Source organism: Oculina patagonica, chromosome 14, assembly GCF_052425735.1.
Source record: "Oculina patagonica isolate OP01 chromosome 14, crgOcupat, whole genome shotgun sequence".
In the NCBI taxonomy this organism is placed as follows: Eukaryota; Metazoa; Cnidaria; class Anthozoa; order Scleractinia; family Oculinidae; genus Oculina; species Oculina patagonica.
Genome location: NC_135771.1, coordinates 3,040,519 through 3,063,843, shown reverse-complemented (window position 1 = coordinate 3,063,843; position 23,325 = coordinate 3,040,519). Strand labels below are relative to the sequence as shown.

General features: G+C 38.7%; 2 protein-coding genes across 3 annotated transcripts; both read right to left on the bottom strand.

The window, feature by feature from the left end:
* Window positions 1-1,338: 1,338 nt before the first annotated feature.
* LOC144638115 (uncharacterized) lies at window positions 1,339-21,073 on the bottom strand. 2 transcript variants are annotated; one of them, XM_078497296.1, is made up of 16 exons: window positions 20,979-21,073; window positions 15,623-15,760; window positions 15,033-15,272; window positions 14,033-14,145; window positions 13,286-13,516; window positions 12,099-12,211; window positions 10,156-10,766; window positions 9,096-9,785; window positions 7,740-8,097; window positions 7,181-7,318; window positions 6,250-6,581; window positions 5,408-5,549; window positions 4,022-4,138; window positions 3,177-3,505; window positions 2,578-2,719; window positions 1,339-2,113 (listed from the first exon to the last, which is right to left on the bottom strand). In XM_078497296.1, the coding sequence occupies exons 2-16, from the start codon at window positions 15,713-15,715 to the stop codon at window positions 2,022-2,024; spliced, it is 3,741 nt and encodes a 1,246-aa protein (XP_078353422.1). In that variant the 5' UTR covers window positions 15,716-15,760; window positions 20,979-21,073; the 3' UTR covers window positions 1,339-2,021. The 2 variants fall into 2 exon arrangements, with proteins under 2 accessions (XP_078353422.1, XP_078353421.1); XM_078497295.1 differs by having other exon boundaries at window positions 1,339-2,719.
* On the bottom strand, window positions 17,096-18,536 carry LOC144638201 (D-2-hydroxyglutarate dehydrogenase, mitochondrial-like). The gene has a single exon (XM_078497408.1). It carries the CDS (start codon window positions 18,432-18,434, stop codon window positions 17,160-17,162), a length of 1,275 nt encoding a protein of 424 aa, XP_078353534.1. The 5' UTR covers window positions 18,435-18,536; the 3' UTR covers window positions 17,096-17,159.
* Window positions 21,074-23,325: the final 2,252 nt, after the last annotated feature.

Below are 23,325 nucleotides of genomic sequence, written 5' to 3'. Positions count from 1 at the left end.
TGAAAATTTCATGTAATAAGGTAACCAATCTACATGTACGATTTAACTTTTTTTTTCTTTGTAGAAACAACTGTTAATGGCCATAATAAGATGGTTGCGTTCTGCAACACTCATTATCAAACCTGCTGTAACTTTAAATACTGAAATTTCCCTGACTTTGACAAAAAGTTTAAAATTTCCCTACCCAGATTCTACTAATTTCCCTGCCTTCCCTTGACGTTTTAAGACCGTCAATGTAAAACATAGCCAATCAACTCTTTAATTTTTTTTTTAATTTCCTTTACACAACAATTTTCATTGACCACACACAAACGAAGGTGCAATTTCCATACCCCGATACCAGCTAAATACCCTGACTTTTCCCTTTCCTTTGACAACCCTTAAATAGTATGATATCTTTGATATCCTAATTTTATAGCATCTGCTTGACTCTCGAGGGAACACACAGAAAACGAGTTCACTGTGTCCATGCCTAAGAAACAAAATAGAAGAAGAGTCAGGTGGGTAATTAAATAGATTAAAACAATAAATGATTTTCAGTGAACAAGAACAGTTACTTGTTTGTTTTCTCTGTGCAACCTGTACTAAAAGGGAAAGAATAATATGCAGACATAAGAGCCTCTTGCTATTGCTCTAAACTAAGAAAGGTTATTCAGACATGAAATAATACCCCTTTAAGAGCAGTTTGAAATACAATGGTTACTTTTTTGTCCGTTAGAAAAAAGGTTTGGGAGAAATAATTTTGCCGGGAAAAAACGCTACGAAAATGTACAGAGAGAAGCAAAACGTCTCCGAAGGGGAAATGGGTGGGGCAAAAACGCGAGAAGGAAGGAATTTTGGCGCCTCTGAAGGGGACTTCTTGGAAAGTATCAGATCGCAGAGATATTGAAATCCCTCTAAATTAGAGCTCCCCGGAAAGGGGGGGGGGGGGGGGGTGGCTGATACTCAATTTTAAGCTCCATATGCTCCTACCTTCCTCAGATTATCCGTTGCCACAGTAACGAGCATGACAAAGAGGCGTGGAACGGAATTGGTAGACATAGAAGGCCCCGCAGTTGCGCACACTGACGTTAGTTGACCATTTACAACATGCACCTCCTGTCCAAGCAAAGCACACCTTGCGTTGAACAACTCCATCGGCCACTGTTGGATGCCCTCCTCTGAGCCAACCAGGCGTCGCGGCATGGCAGCGGTGTACATGTTCCGTCGGACAGGTTTCAGACATACGATCTCCCGCCTCTCCAGAAAATCTGTACCAGCCTGACAGCTCATTATCGCACAGATCATCGCCATATGGTGTTCTATACGACATTGCCCTCTTTGGTTCCAAAAGGGTCATGTAGTCGACACATTCTACGAAAGATTTCACAATGGAATAGTTATTTTGAAATATAGTAAAGAAAAAAATATTCACAGAAAACAAGCAGGCAGGTTGAAGATGAAAAGGGGATTTCCAAACTCCTCATTAATGTAAAAAACTCTTTGACTCCCCCCCCCCCCCCCCATCTCTCCCAAAACGTCTCATGGAGTTCCCCTTCTCTATTAATCCTCACCTCCAAATAAATTTATGAACGGGAAATTGGTTATTTTGATGTACAGTCTAAGTACATGCATTTTTTTAGAGTTATCCAATTGATCATTTGGTTCCTTTTAATGGAGACGGATGTTCTTTTAAGATCATCAGTTTATGGTTGTCGCCTTTTAAAAAGGGCGACAACCATAAACCGGTACGTGTGTTTACTTAGCTCTTTTTGTTTTGATATGGAAGTTCCCCCACCCCACCCTCCCCCCAGACAGTGTATAGCAACTGACTATTGTACTGGGAAACCGCAAAGCACACGGGCCTTTTCAAGTAATACTTTTTGCTTTTATTTCAAAACTGGTAAAAAAACCCCTCCTTATGAAAATGAGTTTGATTTAGATTTGCCATGCAATTAAAACTCGCGTTGACGAGGAAGAATTTGTGTGTTATTTCAGTCCTGCCTGGTTTATGGAGTAAATAAGACAATTGAAATAATTCCTTAAAAAAATAAAAAATAAAAAAAAACAATGTTCCCACAGTGATCAATTCTCTCATTTTCAAAAGGGCTTCCTTTTTGTCTACCTGAATTTTCTGAAAAATATAAAACAAAATATGAATATTATGAGTATATGATTACTGATGTTTGCTTTGAAACGTAGGTGGGACTTCTGATAATTCGTAATTCATGAGATGCAAAGACATAAAGGGAAATTTAAGAAAACTAAATTGGACAAATTTTAAATAAGCCCAAAAGTAACAAATTTGAGAGTAATTTGTTCTAAAATGAAAGTATGGTCATCTCTAAGTTATTGTATCAATAAAATTAGATTCTCGTGGATAAATATCACAATTAAAATAGTTGGGGAAGAGAGGGCGGGAAGCACGATTTCAAAGGTGGCGGGAACCGGGAGAAATTAAACAAAATTGCGCAACATTACGTCATATTTTGCAGTAGAAATAGCCCCCAAACACAAAGAGGTGGGGACTGCTAAAGAAAAGGGTGGGAACCGGGAGGTTCGTACCCCCCTCCATGTAAAAGTAACGGAAAAACCTACCGTCGATGGTGCCATATACTTCAACTCTAAGACAGTTGTGTTTTTTACGGGCAACTGGATTAAAACGGACATATCTTGCAGCAACTGGCAATTTAAGAGTGTGTTGGTCAATTTGGTTGTTGTTCCCTTGCCTCTGAAACACCTAAAATGTCCAACAAAACATTCAATAATTAAAAGAGAAACAGTAGGATAATCCAAAGCTTCAAAAATTAAATGAAATTATCTTTCTGTTTATGCTTTTCTACTTTGCGGCCCTAGTTAGATCTTTTGAACGACAGCTCATCCAGTGGTCCCAGCCAGGGCTCGATCCCGGACCGCTCGATCTGGAGTTCAGCGTCCTAAAGCCCTGACCAAACGGTAACGCAAGTAATCGCAAGTTGAACTTGAGTACAGACTTGCGTTAGGTGGCCAAACGGTGAAAAACTTGCGTTGACCTGCGTGCAAATTTGATCTCGACCAAAGTGAACGCAAGTCTTCGCAAGTCAACGCAAGTGCACGCAAGTGCACGCAAGTCCTGGCCAAACAGAGACGCAAGTGGACGCAAGTTTTCAACTTCTCGCATCTCCCATCATTGACTGTGAAAATCTTGTTGTTCTTACCACGGCCTTGCTAGTATCACCCTGATACACATTCCAACTCACTCCATCCCAGGAGAACAACAGTTTGAAGGCTGTCACCCACTCATTACCATTCCTGTCTCCCTGAGTAGCCACACCACAAACTGTATAAGGTTTTCCAAGATCAACCTGAAGCCAGTCGTTATTGCTGCTAGCTTCCTTGGAGCACCATCCGTCACCCCTGTTACCATTTAATCTGCCGTAATAAGGCTCATAATTACTGCTATATTTAGAAGAAGCTGTCATCTTTGCATCGGGAATTTTGGCGATATCAGCAACACCAGTAGGGTTATCATAACAGTCAGTGATTTCTGTTGATGGAAGAAAATTCAGAATTAAGAATAAAGCATCTTATCTTAAGCTCTGGCCAAACGGTAACGCAAGTGGACGCAAGTAATTGCAAGTTGAACTTGCGTTCAGACTTGCGTTGGCTGGCCAAACGGACTCAACTTTTTTTTTTTTAATCTAGGCTTTCAAACATACACCATTTTGGCCATAGTACACTATTATGGCGGGAGGCGTGGTGGCCTAATGGTTAGTGCACTGGTGTCCAGATCGAGTGGTCCGGGTTTGAGCCCTGGCCAGGATCATTGTGTTCTTGGGCAAGACACCTAACTCGCATAGTGCCTCTCTCCACCCGGGTGTATAAATGGGTACTAGCAAATTAATGCTGGGTGGTAGTCCTGCGATGGACTAGCATTCCATCCAGGGGGAGTAGAAATACTCCTAATCGCTTCATGCTACCGAAACCAGGATAAGCTCCGGCGTGATGGGCCAGTACTATGCAGACAACCTTAACACTGTTTTGACAACTACTATTTGCTTACTGTTTTCACAAATCTCTCCAGAATACTGAGCAAGACAAGTACACTTGAATTCCTCTTGTCCTAGGAAAGTACATGTTCCTCCATTTCGGCACGGTTTTTCATCACAAGGGTTTTTCACTGTTCACAAAGACAACAAGAACAAAATTAGTCATGTGTTATTAGGGCGATCAGTGTTTGACATGATTAAAAACGGTTTGTATCTGATCTTAAAAAGCTGTTAAAAAACGTATAAAAACTGAATTTTCGGTAACTCTCTGTTACCTTCATCAGAGTTAAAATTGGTTCAGTTCTTTTTGCATAATAAGTTTTTATACGCCGCCGGTCTCTAGGGATTTTCCCAATGCTAAATAAACTTGCGGAAAATGTATATGTTCGTTCACGCAGTTAATGTCCTGGATGGAATGTAGCGCTTCTAGGAAAAGGCGTTGTTGTCTATTATTCAGGTTTCTTTCTAAAATTTCCACGTAATCTGGATGAATGTCATGGTCTGTTGTTTCCGCGTGAAAGTTTTATTGCGCTTTCGTTGCTTGACTTTGCGCCAGGTTTGTGTTCTGCGCCGCGCGAATTCCAAGATCTTTTGCTCTCTCCCACATAGGCAAAATCACATGTTTTTAATCAAAATTAGTCATTCTTCATTTGTTTGTTCGTTTCCATGTTCGACCAGTCATTCGGTCAGTTGACAGAAATGGACTGTTAAAATTCATCAGGGAAGAGACAAGTTTTATGCTTCATATTAGCATTAATGTTGACTAATTTTATCTCAGCGGACACTTAAAGAATTACTTCGGGCAGGTTGGTCGGAGAACCTTAACCTATGATGCGAACACAGAAACGCAGAATTTTGTTCATTTGGGTAAGGGCTTGGCTCTCGTAGGACCAAAACTGTACATTGTAGATTTTGTAGCCACTCAGACGAAATTCTCATCAACATTTCAGTGATGTCAAAAGTTTCCAGACTCAATTCTGACGAACAACTAGGTACTCATTACCGTTCTCTCTGATGCCACTGATTACCACAAGCTCACAAGGTCAGGCATAATTTATCTTCAGACCTGTATAGTGCACATGTACACTGTATTGCTGTTGCAAAGACTGTCTTTCACATCTCCAGTGGCTAATTATATCTTGATGCCAAAAATAACACTTTGTCCCGCAAACATGTAAACTACCGAACTGTTTCTTGAATAATAGCTAGGGGTAAATATTAGTTTGGTTTTTACTTTAAAAGGGGGACAATTACTCGAGCAGGAGTGAATAATCGAGGGGGCGATTATTTTAAATGCTCACTGGACGTCCATGCTCTAAATTTTTGTTTTATTATCCCATATTATTTAGTAATTAATTTTGCACTTTTTGCGGAATCTGTCTTAGATTTTTATCCATTACCTTCACAACCATAGAGTTCCACTCTCATTGCAATCCCATTTTTCCAAGACACTGTTCGAAACCGGATGTAACGTGCTGTAATTGGTGGATTTGTTATCTCGTGTGTTACAATTGTGTTCTGGTCATTGTTTCCATCAAATATCTATAAATAAATTGAAATTTCATGTTCTGTTAGCCTTTATCATGAGTTATGAATATAACTGAATATGTATGATTGATCGTTGAATTCGTAAAAACTACTTACCAAGTTTCATGACCCATTAATTAAACTTTTCATGAAAATTTTGGACCATGAAATGTCTTCCCACGGGTTTTTTTGGAATATTCATGGCTAATGGAATTGGAGATACCAAAACAAGTAATTTCAATTCATGGCCTATAAAGTGTTGTGCAATTACAATTCATGAGCCATGAAAATGATTTTGAGGTGAGTTTCATGTAAAATTAATGACACATGACAACAATAAACTGTAGGTTATGGTACTAACTGTTTTCATGGCCCATGAAAATCTGTCAAAGGAAATTCGTGGGTCGTGTTATTCATGGAAAATTCATGGATTCAAATAATCTCATGAAATTTCTTTTGCTGTTTTCTTATGTATGTACAGTACTTCTTACTCCTTAGATTGAGTGTTGAATAGGCGATTTCCGAGTTACCCTTTGCCTCCGTTTTAAAACGAGTCTACATGCGAAACCATTCAAATGAAAATGAGTTTTAACTTCATGTCCATTTTCATGCAAATCTAACTGATTTTCATTTGGATGGTTTTGCACGTAGACTCTTTTTGAAACAGAGGCAAAGGGTAAGTCGAAAATGGCCTATTCATGTTGAACAATATCACCTTGTCTTCCACTTGTCCTGTTTCTCTGTACGCCTGGAAGGTCGTTCCATCAAGACTGTACTCTAACTTGTATTTTGTAACCATTTGAGGGTAATCTGCTCTCCCCTGAGACGCCACTTTCATCACTGTATTGACAATGCCAAGATCAACCTGCAGATATTGATTAACATTCCGATGACGAGAGACCCAACCTCCTCGCTTTGTTCCTTCTTTCTGCATATTAAGTCTGCCCCTAGAAGCGGCATGATCGCCATCATACTGAGAAGAGGCAGTTAATTGGCTATCAGCGATTTTTCCACTTTCCATGCCAAGAGCCACTACCTTGCAAAGGACTGAAAAAAAAATGGATTTTGTTTTGTTACTTAATACAGTACTGGCCGAATTTTAGTGTGCTGGACTCTGGATCGAGCAGTCCGGGTTTAATCCCTATTTGGTGTTGCTGGGTTTGAGCACAGGGTTACTGTGTTATGTTCTTGGGCAAGACACTCAAGCAGCGCCTCTCTTCACCCAGGTGTGTAAATGGGTACCAGACAATTAAATGCTGGTGGTAACCCTGTAGTGGACTATAGCATCCCATCTAGGGGGAGTCAAGAAATACTCCTAGTCGCTTAATGCTGCAGGAACTAAGAAAAGCTCTGGCTGAATGGCCACTAAGCTCAAACGCAGACTTTATGCTACAAAGCAACAACAACAACAAACGTAAAATTTAAACTGGAGACTTGTCTGGGATTTTCTTAGGACAAGAAGGGGAGGTGTTTAAATTTTAATTTTCTACAAAATTATAACCTACTATAAAAAATAAACTAGGTTAAAAACAAATTAAACCTTTAAACAAAGAACCTAAGTTGAAAAAAATGACCTCCAGCTAGTTTTGACCTGTAACATAAAGTTATGTCAGCCATTTTTCTATGGTATTACAACTTATGCTTACAGTGGCAAACATTGTCTTTGTCTTTTACTTGGCCTTCTGGACAACTTCTTAAGCACTCGCCAGTCTCTCCACTTTTTACATAACGGCATGCATTGCAATCACTGGCTAAAGGTTTGCTGCTTGAAGAACCGCGACAACCTAATACAAAAGGAGTCATGATAACCTGAGAAATTTTTATAAAAATAAATTAATAATGAATTAATCATTCAGGAACGACTGAGAAAAAAACGGTGGCTTGAGAAAACTATGTCAAGTCCAAAATCTAGTAGCATTTTTCAAAATAATTCCTCTAGTACAAGAAAAAATTAATATTAATAGGTCTCATGTACATGTAAAATGGGCGGTGGCATCATTTTGTTGCTATGGTAACTCCGATTTAGATGAAACTTATCTCATTTGAAACTTTCATCCTTCTTTAGTACAGCTGTATTGATTGATTTTCAGTTAGATTGTTTACAGTGGCATACCAGTTGCTCAAAGTTGAAAGGTATTGTCACTCAAAAATCCGATCAAACCACCTTAAAAACATTTAATTTTTCCTAAAGTGGTCACAACAAACCTCGGGTTGGGTCACAAAGCTCATGACAGTTTTGCACACACATGTTGCTTTCCGGGTCCAGACTGGTGTCTCCTCTGCAGTTCGCCTCTGTTAAATGCCGAGACACAATATGTGCATCTACTATCTCAAGGGGTTCATCTCCATTACCAAATGACCAAAAACGCACTTGCAGAGGGTCCTGTGTGTCCATCATGGTCAGGTAGACATCACCCCTCTCTGATGTACCCAGGCTCTTCCCATATTCAATAACTGTGCTCACTGATGTTTCTTTTACACAGGCAAAGTAATGCTGATACAGAACATCAGCACCAAGGCCTACGGCATTGACATCCACTGTAGAAACTATCAGCTTCTGAGACTGCAAAGACCAACAAAAAGCAATATTTTTAATGAAGGTATATAATTTTAAAGCTTGGAAAACAATTTCAAAGTAGTTTGTGTCACTGACGTCCTGGCGAAGAGGTGTAGAGGCTGAAATGAGGAACTAGGGCCACACTTAGACCACACTGGGTAGGCTGGCCCAGGATAAGAAGTCGACAGAGAACAGAGATTGTCAATGGCCTACAGTATGCTCCACCCAGGGTAAATGACGGGTAATATCTTTTTCGAAAACAAATAACAGTGTGTACTTGGCTTATTCTGTGAGTGTTATATATTATCATCACAAAAAAATATATGGCAAAAAGCAAAAATGTACGAGTTTTATATTTTTAACCATGGTAATAATATTTTTTATAGCAGTTAGCATTTTAATTTATATTTTATCTTTTAATTAATTTAGATTTTAAGTTTTAATGCTTTGCATTGCATTGCATGAAATTCCCCAAGAAGTCTGACGTTTAAAAAAATGGTGACCAAATTTTTGGAATTGGCTACCATTAAATTGGTATATTTAGAAGCCTAGTGGCTACTGGGAAAAAAAAGTTAATTTTACGCCCTGTGACCACATGAGAGCACAACACAGACAGAACCTGAATGACAACAGTGAACACCCCAGCATTTCTTTTGATACCAGTATCTCTCCTCTCTTCAAATGTCCTGAGATCTGATAAGCTAAGGACACTTTCAACATCGCAGGGCTTGAGATTAACAGAAGAAAACTAGCCAAAAGTTCAGTTCTGTCTACCAGGTTATTGGCCTTCATACGACTTGAAACAGTCTACACTTTTTCATAGAAACCAATATGTACATGTATCTGACTGGTGAAAAATTACTTTTGGCCAGTAAAATCTGACATGTCACTGACAGGCCAATAGACCAGTAAGTTAAAAGTTGAAGTCTCCAGTACTAGTCCTACAACAATAATTATCAATTTTCTAAAGAAATGGATGCACTATAACTCAGTATGTTACGTACCTTAAATATGCCAACACCATAAGGAGATATTTGAACATAATACCAAGTGTCTTTGTCGTCTGGAATGGCTGAGAAGATGACAAAGATGGTTCCTTTGGAAGAAGCTGCGAAGTGAAGGCACTTTCCTTCTGTGTTACTCGGATCAAAGCGCAAGACATTAGACCACTTTACATTGCATGGAAGATAACCAATCACTTCATCCAAATGGAAGATACGTTTAGCTGGCCATTCTGCACGTGCTACTAACATGCCAATCTCATCCATGTGTATACCTGGGTACAAATCCTTTGAAGCTCGCCAGTCATCATGACTCATTGTTATAAAGCCAGTGTCAGGATCATATGTCAAAACCAGACCCAAAATGCACATTTTGTGGATCTCGCCACTAACGTCACCACTTCCACCGCGACTGCATGCTGTGGACATGTCAATCTTCTCAGCAGTCTCTCCCACAAACCATTCTCCTTCATAATATTTTGCAAATTTTCTCATTTGCGCTGATATTGTCATTGGACCATTAAATGTACCAACAATATCTTGTTTCATATTGAAGATCACCAGAAACACCGCTTCATCTTCGGTTATTTCTTTCCAAGAAGGTTTGTTAATTCCCTGTTGAAATTTGAAGTTTTCCGTCTGGCAGCCAGGCTTACCAGCTGGAAGAGTGATTTCCGAAACAGAGATAGGGCCCTGTAAGTAAAAAATGGACATACTTCTCAAAACTCAGAATTTATTTACATGTAGGTAGGTCTAAAGTCTGCTTTGTGCAAAGGCATCCAATACTGCCAGAGTTTAACCTGGTTAGCATAGCATGAAGCGACTTGGAGTATTTCCTCCCTGGATAGGATACTAGTCCATTGCCAGGGAAGTCCCTAAGAAAACACTAAGCCGGCTTATTTATATTAACAAGTCCAGCTGGCTTTTCTGGACTTGGCAGCTCTAAAAGTATACCCAAGTCAAAGCTTCTTGGCACGTACACTGTAATAATAAATTAATTTTGAAAAGTACATGTATATATAGGTACAATGCGAACAATAACAAAAAATTAATAAATTTATACCTCTTCCATGTAAACCCTTATGGCCCTCTCTAAACCTGCTCGCCTCCGCTCTACAGCGTACATCAGCTCCTCGCGATCCATGAAATCACAGTACTTTCTCACCATAGTCCCATTGACTTCCACTGTATAGTAACTTTGGCCAGTGTGTTCATCTTTCTTAAGCTGACGTCTTTTTGCCTCACAGCCCCAGTCTGACGCATCGTCATCAGGAAACAGGGAATGAACATTGAACTTAAGCAGGTTTGTGATTGGTGCAACCATGAACTTGAATGGCTTTGGAAATGTACGAATGGACTCAAGCCACTGGGTGATTTCATGTTTGATGGTTGGCGATTCCATATCACTGATAAGAGCAGCGATTTCCTGATCTCCTCCTTCTACCACTACTGAAGTAGAGGATGCCTTCGTTTGTTGCTTCTGGCTGCTTGAACTGCTCTGTTCACTTTTGGCATGAAAACTTACAAACAGGCTTCTGAACTCAGCTTCCATCACTTGGCTAAACTCTGATTTGCTAGAGACTTCACTAGCCTCCATTGTTTTGAAAATCTGCAAGCGGCCACCAAATTTTCCTGATTTGATGTAGTGTGTCCCCCAGCGGAGTATAAAATCCTCTATAGAGAGAAGTTTGAGAAGTTTACTCCAGACAAGGGAATAGGATTAAAAGTGGTTTGAAGTTCAGTGCACTAAACATTAGGACACCATGCCTCACATAGGCACCAAAGTATACAGTAAAAACCCGCGTGTAAGAACCTACTTTTTTTCAGAGTATGGCAAAACAGGTTCTTGTATTATGGAGTACTTATTGACAGTTTAGGCTAAGTAGGTTCTTAATTAGGTTCTTTATTTCTACAGAGTAGGCACTGTTGTTGATTATCAGAAAATAGTATAAAATCTGGTCTGTTCTTCATTATAAATATTTATTAATGTACCCATGTTGCCAAAAGTCCAACAACATTAATTGATCAATGATACAGTACTGTATATAAAATGTATATATGTTTTTTGGTAAAAAAGTATATAAAGTATATAAATTAAACCCCACATATAAGAACCTGTTAAAAATTTGTTTGGCTAAACAGGTTCTTATATTTTGGAGTATTAAAATAGCAAATTTCTGCCAGGAGGTTCTTAAATCCCTAGGTTCTTACACGCGGGTTTTTACTGTACTTAGACTAAGTATGTCAATACCAAGGTATAGTCTGGAACTTGTTCTTCTTTCCTTCATTGTTGTTTTTATCAGACTTGCTTTTACCCTCACACATTTGGTTATGCTACATGTATTTGAAGGGCAGAATAAAGTGAGGGCTTACCATAAGACCAAGGTTATCAAATATGTTGTAGTACAATAATATTTTGCTCCCAATCCCTGGTTTAATTTTTTCATAAACAATCTTAACCAGTTCAATCTTTTTTACGTGGCTAAATTTTGCACTTTAGTCAAAGAGCCAATGTGGTTAGCTGTCTCCCCCTTTTGCGTACATGACCTGAGGGAGGATCTCAGGAACGCGCTGTGTGCCTTGTGACTTGCATACTTTCTGGCTCACTTTACATGCATTTGCAGATCATTTGATTTCTGCTCATCGTTGTTTATCGTACCAGCCTTACGGTGCATTTGTGTGGAGTTTCTTGGAGCGAATCTTTGCAGATTCACGTTCCCATCTCTCCTGCCCTTGTGTTCTGTGGGTATAGGTCTGCATAGGGTTAGGTAAGTATTGTCCACTGAAGCCTTTTGCAGTGCCGGTTGCTTCTGGGGGTTCTCGCTTGTGGGGTTGCCATGGATACCTCCCTGATGTGGCAGGATTGTTCATTTCCCCGGCCATTACCTGTATATGTAAGGCACCAGTTCCCAATCTCATCTACTGGTGACAAGTTTAACCACAGCTAAATTCAGCACATGTTGTCATACCTGGCATATTTATAACCACAGTGCAAAGAATACTTACGAAACTTCATGGCTGCACCAGGTGCCAAATAAGTAAGTGGGAGATCCATGAACTCTCTGAGAAAGTTAACACTGATATCCCCTGGTTTGACTTCATCAAGATAGATTTCATACCTGAAATCAGGATTTCAAAAATTTAATAGTCACTGTATTTTTTGTAGGAATTAACACAAAATAAATTTATGTACATGTAACTGGCAATTTAACACAGTTAACAAAGCTGCCAATGACACCCTGTGGTCAGGGGTTTTGATATCTGCACATGTTCACGGAATCATGCACTCACTACTTGGAGTGAACAGCATTTTGTGGTGTAGATGACATTTGTTTGAGGTAAGCATTTGTTCCACCCTCCCCTCCCCTCCTCTTTTCCTGTGTCTCATTAGTATTTTTGGGTGCCTGTGGTCAGGGGGTATTGATATCTGCACATGTTCAAGAAATCATGCACTCACTGCTTGGAGTGAACAGCATTTTGTGGTGTAGACAACATTTGTTTGAGGTAAGCTTCTTTTCCACCCTCCCCTCCCCTTCCCTCCTCTTTTCCAGGGTCTCATCAGTGTGTTGGGTGCCCTGTGGTCAGGGGTATTGATATCTGCACATGTTCAAGAAATCATGCACTCACTGCTTGGAGTGAACAGCATTTTGCGGTGTAGACAACTTACATTTGTTTGAGGTAAGCCTCCGTTCCACCCTCCCCTCCCCTCCTCTTTTCCAGTGTCTCATCAGTGTGTTGGGTGCCCTCTGGTCAGGGGTATTGATACATTGTATCTGCACATGTTCAAGGAATCATGCCTTCACTGCTTGGAGTGTACAGTATATTGTGGTGTAGGCAACATTTGTTTGAGGTAAGCCTCTGTTTCACCCTCCCCTCCCCCTCCTCATTTCTAGTGTCTCATCAGTGTGTTGGGTTCCCTGTGGTCAGGGGTTACGGGTATTGATATAAATCGATATCTGCACATGTTCAAGAAATCATGCACTCGCTGCTTGGAGTGAACAGCATTTTGTGGTGTAGACAACATTTGTTTGAGATAAGCCTATGTTTCCACATCCCAAGAATACCAATATATTAATTGAAATGTTTACGGAGGAATGAAGAAAACCCCCTCCATGTCCTTGTGTCAAAAGGTAAAAACTGTGCAAACTAAAAAAAAAACATTAGAAATTACATGTACATTCATGTGCCCATACCTGTCAATGTCAATTGAAAACACTGATAGATACTTCTGTGATCCAGAGACTGATGAGCTTCCCCAAGCTTTTTTCACACCACCATAAAATCCGAACAGAGAGCCTGCCATTCCTGATTGCTGTTGTAGAGATTGCTGGTACTCTTCCCGACTGAAAAATGTCTGCATTGTAGCACTGGTATCATAAACTCCATGCACATTCATTGTGTCAGGAACATCAAAGTCATCATAACTACAAAATAAAGTACAAATACACTGTAACTAAGAATTTAGCTTTTAATTGTCATGAATGGTTGCATACTAGTCTAGGGTACAGCTTAAATCATCGCTTTTGTTGTCTTTCATCAGTTTACAGAATACAGGATAGTTTTTCTTTTCCTGGTAATTAAATGGATGTATTAAAATAATAGAGATATCCAGTGGTGGCCTCATGGTTAGCATGCCGGACTCAGGATCGAACGGTCGGGGTTCACAGGGTCACTGTGTTGCGTTCTTAGACAATACACTTTAACTTTACTCTCATAGTGCCTCTCTCCACCCAGGTGTATAAAAGGGTACTGGCGAAATAATGCTGGGGGGGTAAACCCTGCGATGGACCAGCAACCCCTCCAGGGGGGAGTAGAAATATTCCTAGCCACTTAATGCTACCAAAACCAGGATAAGCTCCAGCAGTATGGGCCACTTGGCTTGAGGTTTACCTTTTTTATTAAAAAGAAAAAAAAACCGGAAATGTGCATTTTAAACTTACGTGGATCTCCCTGAACAATCTCTTTGAACAATGCTCATCTTTCGTGATTCAGGACTGTAATCACCACGTCCATCAAAACCAACACCAATGAAGGCTGCACCATCAATCATGCTCTTTCATGCAAAAAGGAGATGCAATAGCCCAATTTCGATATTTTAAAATTTAGTAAACCCCACAAACTCTATAGTTTAGTCCCCGGAGCCTCGTCCTGAGGTCTATTGTTTTAGGCTGAATTTTAATATATCGAAATTGGGCTATTAATAAACAAGAAAAACTTGCTATTTTTTTTTACTCCTTAGGTAAAGGTCAAGTGTATCCCAATGCTAGTGATTGCCCAATAATATTAACACAGGCTGCCTTTTAGCTATAGAGCCAGTGCTATATTAAAAATAATGCACACTGTACAATGTACATAGGAATTGCTGGACGGACTGAACATTGAACAAGAAGAGGTAAAAGTACATGTATGTCCTGTTGTAGTGGTTTGATGCATTTTGATGTCAACTCAATCCTGTCTTTATTTTTTTCCACTTCTGAGCTCAACGAGTCCACAGGTAGCAGTGGTTAATCTAGTCAAACCAGTCTTAAATTATAATAAATAATAATTTTCATAAACAATAACAATGATAATAATAATTATAATAATAATAATAATTATAATAATAATAACAATTTCAATAATAAGACACAAAATTAATGTTACATTCAAGAAAAGCTAGAATGAAAGTCAGTTACATGTAGTTACTGTCCAGAAGTTGCCATATGCAATAGATTTATTATCAGCACTGGCATTTGTTTTCTTTTTTCAAAAATATTGAAAAGTAGTTGATGAAGTTCTCTTTGTTTTTGTAAACCTCCAATTAATATGGCTTGGTAATGTACAGTATCTCATTCCACAGTTTAACTCCAAGTTGTTGATCTATTAATTCACACATTGGTTGTTATAATAATTATTACATTCATTTGAGATCTATATTCATGCATGCATTACTAGACTCACCATACAGATGGTGGTTTTGTCGTATGCCTCATAGCAGGGGTCTCCTGGTTGGTAGCCTGTTCCATAACAGCCGTTCATAAGCACTCCTCCCACACCCATCGGGAATGAAAATGGCTGTTCACCCGCCTCACCCTCAGGTTCTTCATCTTCGCCTGTCATTTCTGCGTCAATGTGGAAACCAGCTGGAACAAACATGTCTTCTGTCTTCCAGCCTTTCTCTGGCTCAATATTGATTTCCAACTTGAAAATTGAGAACAGAAAACTAAATATTACACATGCATGTCTTCCACATTGCTGGTCTGGCCAACTGCTGGCCTTAGTCAACTGTCACATTTTTGCTAAATGATTTGGTCTTAATAATTAATTAGAGATGCATGTTCAAAGGGCAAGCTGGAATCCAAGTTTGTTCAAGCCCTGAGATTATAAAATATAATTTTGCTGATTTATCCATTTAAGATTTATAGGTTTAAATACTTACTAGGTACCTGAACAATGATTACAATATTATTTTATGTTCATGCACATGCTTTAATGAGTGCGTGTGCTCCTTAATGTTGCGGTAAATAAAGTATTGTATTGTTGAGAAATACTTTTTGATCAACAAATTCCCGTGATTTGTTCTGTTGCTCTCCCATGATTTCCAATTGTTTTTCAATAGCTTCTTTACCAACTTCCTCCGCCATTTCTGACGCAGCTTCTGCTGCAGCTGCACTGGCTGCTGCTCGTTTCTGAAAGCAAAAAAAATAAATAAACAAATTAATAATTTGTCAAGCCAAGGAGATGGGAGGTTAGCAGGGCTGCAAATAATTGTTTTCACTTGAAAGGACATACACCATATTTTACTGACACCATCTTGGTCGGACAAAACAAAATTGTGGACAGACAGATTTTTTTTCATTGTTGCCGTAAAATGATTTACGGTCAAAAATTGTCCAGACATCATGTTCAACCACACTTGGGATTTCGTTGGACATTAGCAAATTTTGGTCAGCCAATGTCAATGCCTGACTGTTATCTGCAGCTCTGGGATAGGAGAGGAGGCAATGTGCAAACATTATTCTTGTTCACAGCTGAGAGGCTGGCATCCTTCTGATCAAGAAATATAAGCATCCAAAAGAAAACTTATTATTCAATTGTTAGCCATTACTATTATAACAACCTTGAAAATTTGACTTCAGTGGCCCCAAATTCAACTCCTCCATGTTTTGTATAATAGCCAACTGGTCGGCCTCCTGCCAGTTAGGATTTTTAACAAGTTTCTGTTCGATTTTTAATAATTTATTTCTTTCCTTATTATTTACAGTGTCCTCAATTAGCACAGCTGTGCTTAATACATAAACATTGACATTGATTTATTTATTTTTTGTTTATTTTAAAAAGAGACAAGGTGTTAATCAACACACACAATCTTACATGTTTTACAACTAAGCTATAATATAAACCCAGAAATAATCATGACCAATAACTCACCCCCCCCCCCCCACCCCCAAGACATAATGGCCAAAATGTATGACACGCAGGGCCATTCCATTTTATATCCACACCCCCCTGTTGACGAGGTAAGACAAAATTTCCCCCCTTCTAGAAAAAAAAATCAAAGTGCCGACCTGATACCCCCCCCCCCCCCTCAGAAAAAATCTGATTTTTCTTAACTCCATCAGAAGAAAGCGAACTTTTCCCCAGCCTACACTTTAGACATATTTCAAAGATCAAAGAATGCCAACGGAGCTACAGTGTACCCCTCAGAAATGACTTTTAATACCTACCTAAAATAAAGGTAGGATCTCGGATAGATAATTGTTAAATTGTTACCATGGTTACACCTCTATCTCCTTTTTCACAAATCCTACTCTTACAGTACATTTAACATTTAATGATATAAAAATGATTATAATTTTAACACGTGAAAGCTGGCATTAGAAATTGTTCAAATATCGTTTTTCAAGCATACTAATATTACCTAATGACAGTGTTAAAGCCTAATAATAAAAATTGAAATTTTTAACAACCTCCTTCCTTCCTCTCCCCCACCCCCCTCCCCCATAAAAATGTAGCATGAGAAGTCTGCCATCTGATTAGACAGATACGTAACTGGTGTACAGTATTAGTCTGCCTCATGCACAATCATCATGGAAGAACTTTGTAAGGATTTAAAATTCCCTTGGGGTCCAGAAGTTGTTTGATTCCTTTCATTAGTGCGACTGATGATGGCGACTGTGAATAATGTATGTAGTTTGCTTTCTTGAATCCCAGGCCATGCTCTGCACTTATACTTCCGCGATGATTTGCTGTCCACTCGTAGACATGTGGCTCAATTAAATTTAGCACTTCTTTACTGTACTCTGGTGTCGTTAAGTTCAAATGCAAGTTGCCGTCTCCAAGGTGGCCATATCCAACAACATTAGTCACCTTGTCACCAAGTCTTTCTCTCATATGCGACACAAGCTCATACATCTTTGGCAAAGGAAGCGACAGATCATACTTATAGACCCTCCCACAGCACATCAAGGCTTCTGCAATTCTCTCTCTTAGGTCCCACACGGCTTTAATCTTTGACAGGTCTGAGGCCAAAGTCCCATCCTGAGCAGTGTTCTCATCCATAACTTTCTCGAGAAACGCATTCAGTTTCTCTTCATCATGAGTACTGTTTGAGCCAGATGTCTCTACCAGAACATAAAAGGGCTGTTTACTGATTGGATTATGCAGACCAAGTTGCGTTTCCACAAGATCCATGGAAAAGTCATCCATGAATTCAAAAGCTGACAGAATTTCTCCCAACATAGGCCTTGCCAGTTTATATGTATTGAGGACATCTTGGAAGCTCTCACAACCAAGAAAAGCAACATTGACTGACTTTGATCTTGTTGGTACCAGGATTGACGCAGCTGTAATAACACCTAATGTGCCTTCTGAACCGATAAATAGCTGCTTTACGTCGTATCCTGTGTTGTCTTTTTGCAGTGAAGAAAGACAATCAAGTATTGTACCATCTGGAAGAACCACCTCAAGTCCCAGAACACTGCCATGTAAGGAGCCATACCGCAACAGTCTCAAACCGCCGGCATTTGTCGCTATATTTCCACCAATATGACAGCTTCCCTTGGCTCCTAAGTCCAATGGCATAATAAAACCTTGTTCCTCCATCAGTTTGTCCAGAGACTCTAAAATACAACCCGCCTGACAGATAAGGATGCCTGAAACATCGTCAAAGCTCAACACTTGATTCATCAAGGATGTGGATAAGATAATTTCATCAAACACTGGCACACTACCGCCAACTAAACCCGTGTTTCCACCTTGAGGGGCAACAGCTAATCTGCGTGAATTGCAGTAAGTTAAAATATCTGAAACTTCTTTGGTGGTTTTTGGTTTCAAAAGCAGTTTACTTGTTCCTTGGACCATTTTAAGCCAATCAACATTGTGTGGTGCTATTTCTTGTGGATCTGTTACTACTCTTGAAGGAATGAAACTTTCAAAAGCTTTAATATCATCTTCTGTCACCTTGGAATACTGTCCCCTTTTAACGCCAGCGTACCGGGTACTTGTAAGTTCAACACATAAATTGGATCCAGTTGAAAAGTAACGTGTCATGGGCTTACTAGAACCCTGCAGGTTTCTCCAAAGTCGAATACTCCACATTGTAAACCAATCTAGCCAACGGGAGCAAAATAACGTAACGAGCCCAAGCTTCAGCGATCCTCGTTGATGAAAGACTACAAAGGCTAGCCCAGTATGAAGAAATCCGATCCTCGCTAAAAAGCCACTTTTACCCACCCGCCATTTTGGATTTCAGTCGGTAGACACATTATGTATGGGGAACTATTGTGTCCCCAATATACTTAGTCTTCCGCTGTCGACTCAGCCCAGACCACCGTGATGCAAATGAAGTAACGACGGTCGATCTACAGTCGGCTGGATGGGGCAATAATAATTAGATTTTATCGCTTCTTTGTGCATTGTTACACAGACATTGTTTATTTTTTTGCAGCCATTAACATTTCAATTTTTTGCCTACGTACGTATTCCAGTCATACATAAAGATTGTTCTGACAGGTAAAACAAAGGAAACCATAACCGCAGTGCGCGAAATACGCTCTTATTTCCTTTTTCATCCCTTTTTCGCCTGCAAATGCTGTGATGTGTTATCCGTTATTCCACATCGCGTTTAAAGCTTCAAGAGTTTTTTTTTAGCTGAAAAGCAAGCACGTTTCTATTTTTGTTTCATCTGTTTAGAATCAAGTTACTGATTTGATAGGTGTAGCCTTTGGGGCGACAAATTGAAAGATGGGCAAAACGGATGAACGTTCATTGAAACTTGGAAGATATTCAGTAAACCGGCTTTTTCATTTAGAATCAGTCTTTCTTTTCAAAATCTGTTCCAACAAAAAATAAAAAATAGCTGATAAGAGAGAAATTACCTGTTTTAGTTTGGCGGGAACTGAACATGCACATCGAAGCATGAGCGGATGAATTGATGTCGCCAATTTATTTGAATCCTTTTTAAAGCCAGAAGAGCGAAAAGCATGAACGACTGAATGAAACTGACGTTTAAACGGGATTTTCTCCTCGTTAAGTAGAACTTTAAAGCATTTTTCTAGTTTTCTTGCCCCCTGTTCAACTCAAGTAAATTAAAGAAATAATTGAAGGTGAGAAATCTTCTCAGGTTTAATAGTTGGGAACAGTGAAAAGGCGTACCGATCTAATTAATTTTTTTGATAATTTGCTGGGATTTTAAAAATTTAACGTAGAATTTTTGTATTATTCCGATCCTTTCCCATCGGTTCACCAAGATAAATAAACTTCTGAAACTGTTAGTTTTTTTTTCAATTAGCCGCGAGATTAGAGGGTTGAAGGAATAAGCGAATGAGCTAAATTAAGAAATTAAAGCAAATATCCATGATGGTTTTATACAACGGCCCAGTCATTGTCGAAACCTTGTTCAATTCTTGAGGAGAATTTAACATTCTTTACTTTTACAGGATAATACATTGACACAGACCGTATTAAATCGTTTTGGTGTGCTATTTAAGCGCTGAGTTTTTTTTTCTCAGGCTGAGGAACCCTGTTTTGCGAGACAAGCGAAAGTTTAATAACTCGAAGCTTCAAAATGAATCACGCCCCCACAGAGAAAAAAGCGCGCGCGCCGTTTTAGTATGGAGTCGATCTGATCCACGATCGTTTGCAAGTCTACAGCGATTAAAAGCTCTATCTTATAAAAGAGGGAGGATCTTGCAATAACATTGTAGACCGGAAAAATTGTGATCAACATCATTTTAGTACCACTACTTTGAACTTTTTTTCTGTTTCTTTGAATTAAATTTTGCTGGAAACGCGAAGCACACATCCTTTAAACTGGTGAAAGCCATGTACAATGATTGCAAAACTGGATTATTTGTTTTAAAATTACCGAAAAATAAAATTACTGGATCGATATCGTTATTATACTTGAAGTGCTCATTTTATTACTTTTACGAGCGCGAGAATTGCATACCGCAGCAGATGGCGATTCGCAGACATCCTTTAAAATGTTTGTTGTAATGCCAGTCTTTTAAATAGGAACTCCCAAAAGACTGAAGGAAGAGCCGAGGAGAATCTGCTTTATTTACAAGGGGCAGAATTAAAATTTGTTATGCTTCTCAAAATATTTTGAGAGAAAAATCATACGTAAAAAGAGAAATAGCCTTTACAATAACGGGATAATAACTCGTTTTTCCAGTGAAACAAGATCAGAAATAAATTCAAAATTTTTTACTTGAGTGTGCTTGCATGCGGATTGCACAAGAGATATATTAACGTGCGTGCCATGCGGACAAAGTTTGTCGGTAAAAGGAAAACCTGCGTGAAGATAAGCTTGTAGAACTGTCTAAACATCCAAAGGAAATTTTTTTAGACGGTCATTATTTTAAGTAAAATATTGCATTGGCATCGTACGAGATATATAGTTACCTTTCTCCCTATAATGGGTGATTTTGGTGATTCGTCTTCTTGCTTGTGGAAATCGTCTAATTTCTTTAGCGCAGAACCGTTACAACGGTCTGCAGGTATGCACAGAAAGGCAACAATGAAGATAAAAACTATCTTCAGGCGCTCCATTTTTGTCCTACGCCGTTCGAAAATCCTCAAAACTTCAAGGAGGACAGAACGGCATTGAACCTGTAAAGGCGGTTAGCCTAGCTAGCTTGTCGTCTACAAGCTCTGAATAAATCAGTGCACAAATTAAAAAGCAGTTTTCTAACCTTCAAAAAAGGGTTGTTCTCCTGAGGCATTTTGAAGCATACCAAAGGGAGTGTAGAGAAATCCATGGAGAGACATGAATTCGAGTGGGCGCATTTCAAGGCTCGCTAAGATTGCTAAATTCATTTTAGATGTCCTGCTTTATTTGACTGTTTATAAACTTCAAGTTTTGTTGAAAAATCGAAGCTAAAACTTCCGGTACAGGTTTTCGTGCTCGAATTAATTTAATGCTGAATTAATTTCAGTGGCGGCAAACGGTAATTAAATGAAAGGTGGATAATTCAAATTCCCATCATCAGTCTTTGTGGCGCCATTGGACGCATAAGGCCTCTAATTCAAATTCTAGAAACATTTAATTTATGTTATCGGTGGTTTTATTGCAGAGAGAATTAGTCATGGATTTTTCTGTCTGTTTAGAATTACTTTCTAAACTGCTTAAATATAAAAGCAAATAACGGAAAAAAGTCGGATAGCAGCTCTGGTAAGGTCGTATATGAATGATCTCGCTACCCTTCGAGAGAACAATAGAACAAACAATATGAGCAATGCCCCTAGCCTCCAGAACAATAGCAACTGCTAACTAGAGGACCAGTAGAATTACAAGCTTACAAGAACTGCTACACACAGAAAGGATAGATTATTTATTTTATCGGATTAATTATCTAAGGCGAAATGTTAAACCAGACAATTTTTTAAATGTATGGTGAATAAAATGCCAAAATGAAGAAAGAATTGAAGATGTGAATTTATTTAAAAATATCTTAGTTTTGTGTATAAATATCGGCTGAGTGTATGGACTAAAAAGTTAAACAAACCTCGGTCTTTACTTTGAACTTACAAAGAAATTCATAAATAACGGTAAAATGTTGCTGCTTGAAATAAAAACCAATTTAATTAAAGTATTCTCTCAAACGCCTAACGCCCTTTCTGGCGTCAACCCTTCGTTTATGTGCCGCCTGTATAAATATTAATTAAACTAGTTCTACAGAGAAAAAACCAAAAATGTGATGACTCAATTTCTTTTTTCCAAAATTTTAAGTAAACGGTGTGTTTGATAACTAAAGACAAGAAAAAATCGAAGTTAAAACTGCCCGGTTCAGGTTTTCGTTCTCGATTTAATTTAATGCTGAATTAATTTCAGAGGCGGCAAACGGTAATTAAATGAAGGGTGGATAAATTCAAATTCTCATCGTCAGTCCTTGTGGCGCCAATGGACTCATAAGGCCTCTAATTCAAATTCTAGAAACATTTAATTTATGATATCGGTGGTTTTATTGCAGAGAGAATTAGTCATGGATTTTTCTGTCTGTTTAGAATTACTTTCTAAACTGCTTAAATATAAAAGCAAATAACGGAAAAAAGTCGGATAGCAGCTCTGGTAAGGTCGTATATGAATGATCTCGCTACCCTTCGAGAGAACAATAGAACAAACAATATGAGCAATGCCCCTAGCCTCCAGAACAATAGCAACTGCTAACTAGAGGACCAGTAGAATTACAAGCTTACAAGAACTGCTACACACAGAAAGGATAGATTATTTATTTTATCGGATTAATTATCTAAGGCGAAATGTTAAACCAGACAATTTTTTAAATGTATGGTGAATAAAATGCCAAAATGAAGAAAGAATTGAAGATGTGAATTTATTTAAAAATATCTTAGTTTTGTGTATAAATATCGGCTGAGTGTATGGACTAAAAAGTTAAACAAACCTCGGTCTTTACTTTGAACTTACAAAGAAATTCATAAATAACGGTAAAATGTTGCTGCTTGAAATAAAAACCAATTTAATTAAAGTATTCTCTCAAACGCCTAACGCCCTTTCTGGCGTCAACCCTTCGTTTATGTGCCGCCTGTATAAATATTAATTAAACTAGTTCTACAGAGAAAAAACCAAAAATGTGATGACTCAATTTCTTTTTTCCAAAATTTTAAGTAAACGGTGTGTTTGATAACTAAAGACAAGATAAACAGGACAAATCTAGTAATTTTGCGATCCATGTGGGTCTAAACGCGCTTATTTCAATCCGTGTTTCTCCATGGATTCCTTTGCACTTTG

Excerpts from the sequence above, each read along its gene's own strand:
- LOC144638115 (XM_078497295.1), bottom strand. The coding sequence starts at position 15,715 with ATGGCGGAGGAAGTTGGTAAAGAAGCTATTGAAAAACAATTGGAAATC. Across the intron at positions 8,098-9,095 it reads ATGGTGTTGGCATATTTAAG|TCTCAGAAGCTGATAGTTTC; the intron begins GTACGTAACATA and ends TGGTCTTTGCAG. Across the intron at positions 4,139-5,407 it reads GGAACTCTATGGTTGTGAAG|TGAAAAACCCTTGTGATGAA; the intron begins GTAATGGATAAA and ends CTTTGTGAACAG.
- LOC144638201 (XM_078497408.1), bottom strand. The coding sequence starts at position 18,434 with ATGGTCCAAGGAACAAGTAAACTGCTTTTGAAACCAAAAACCACCAAA.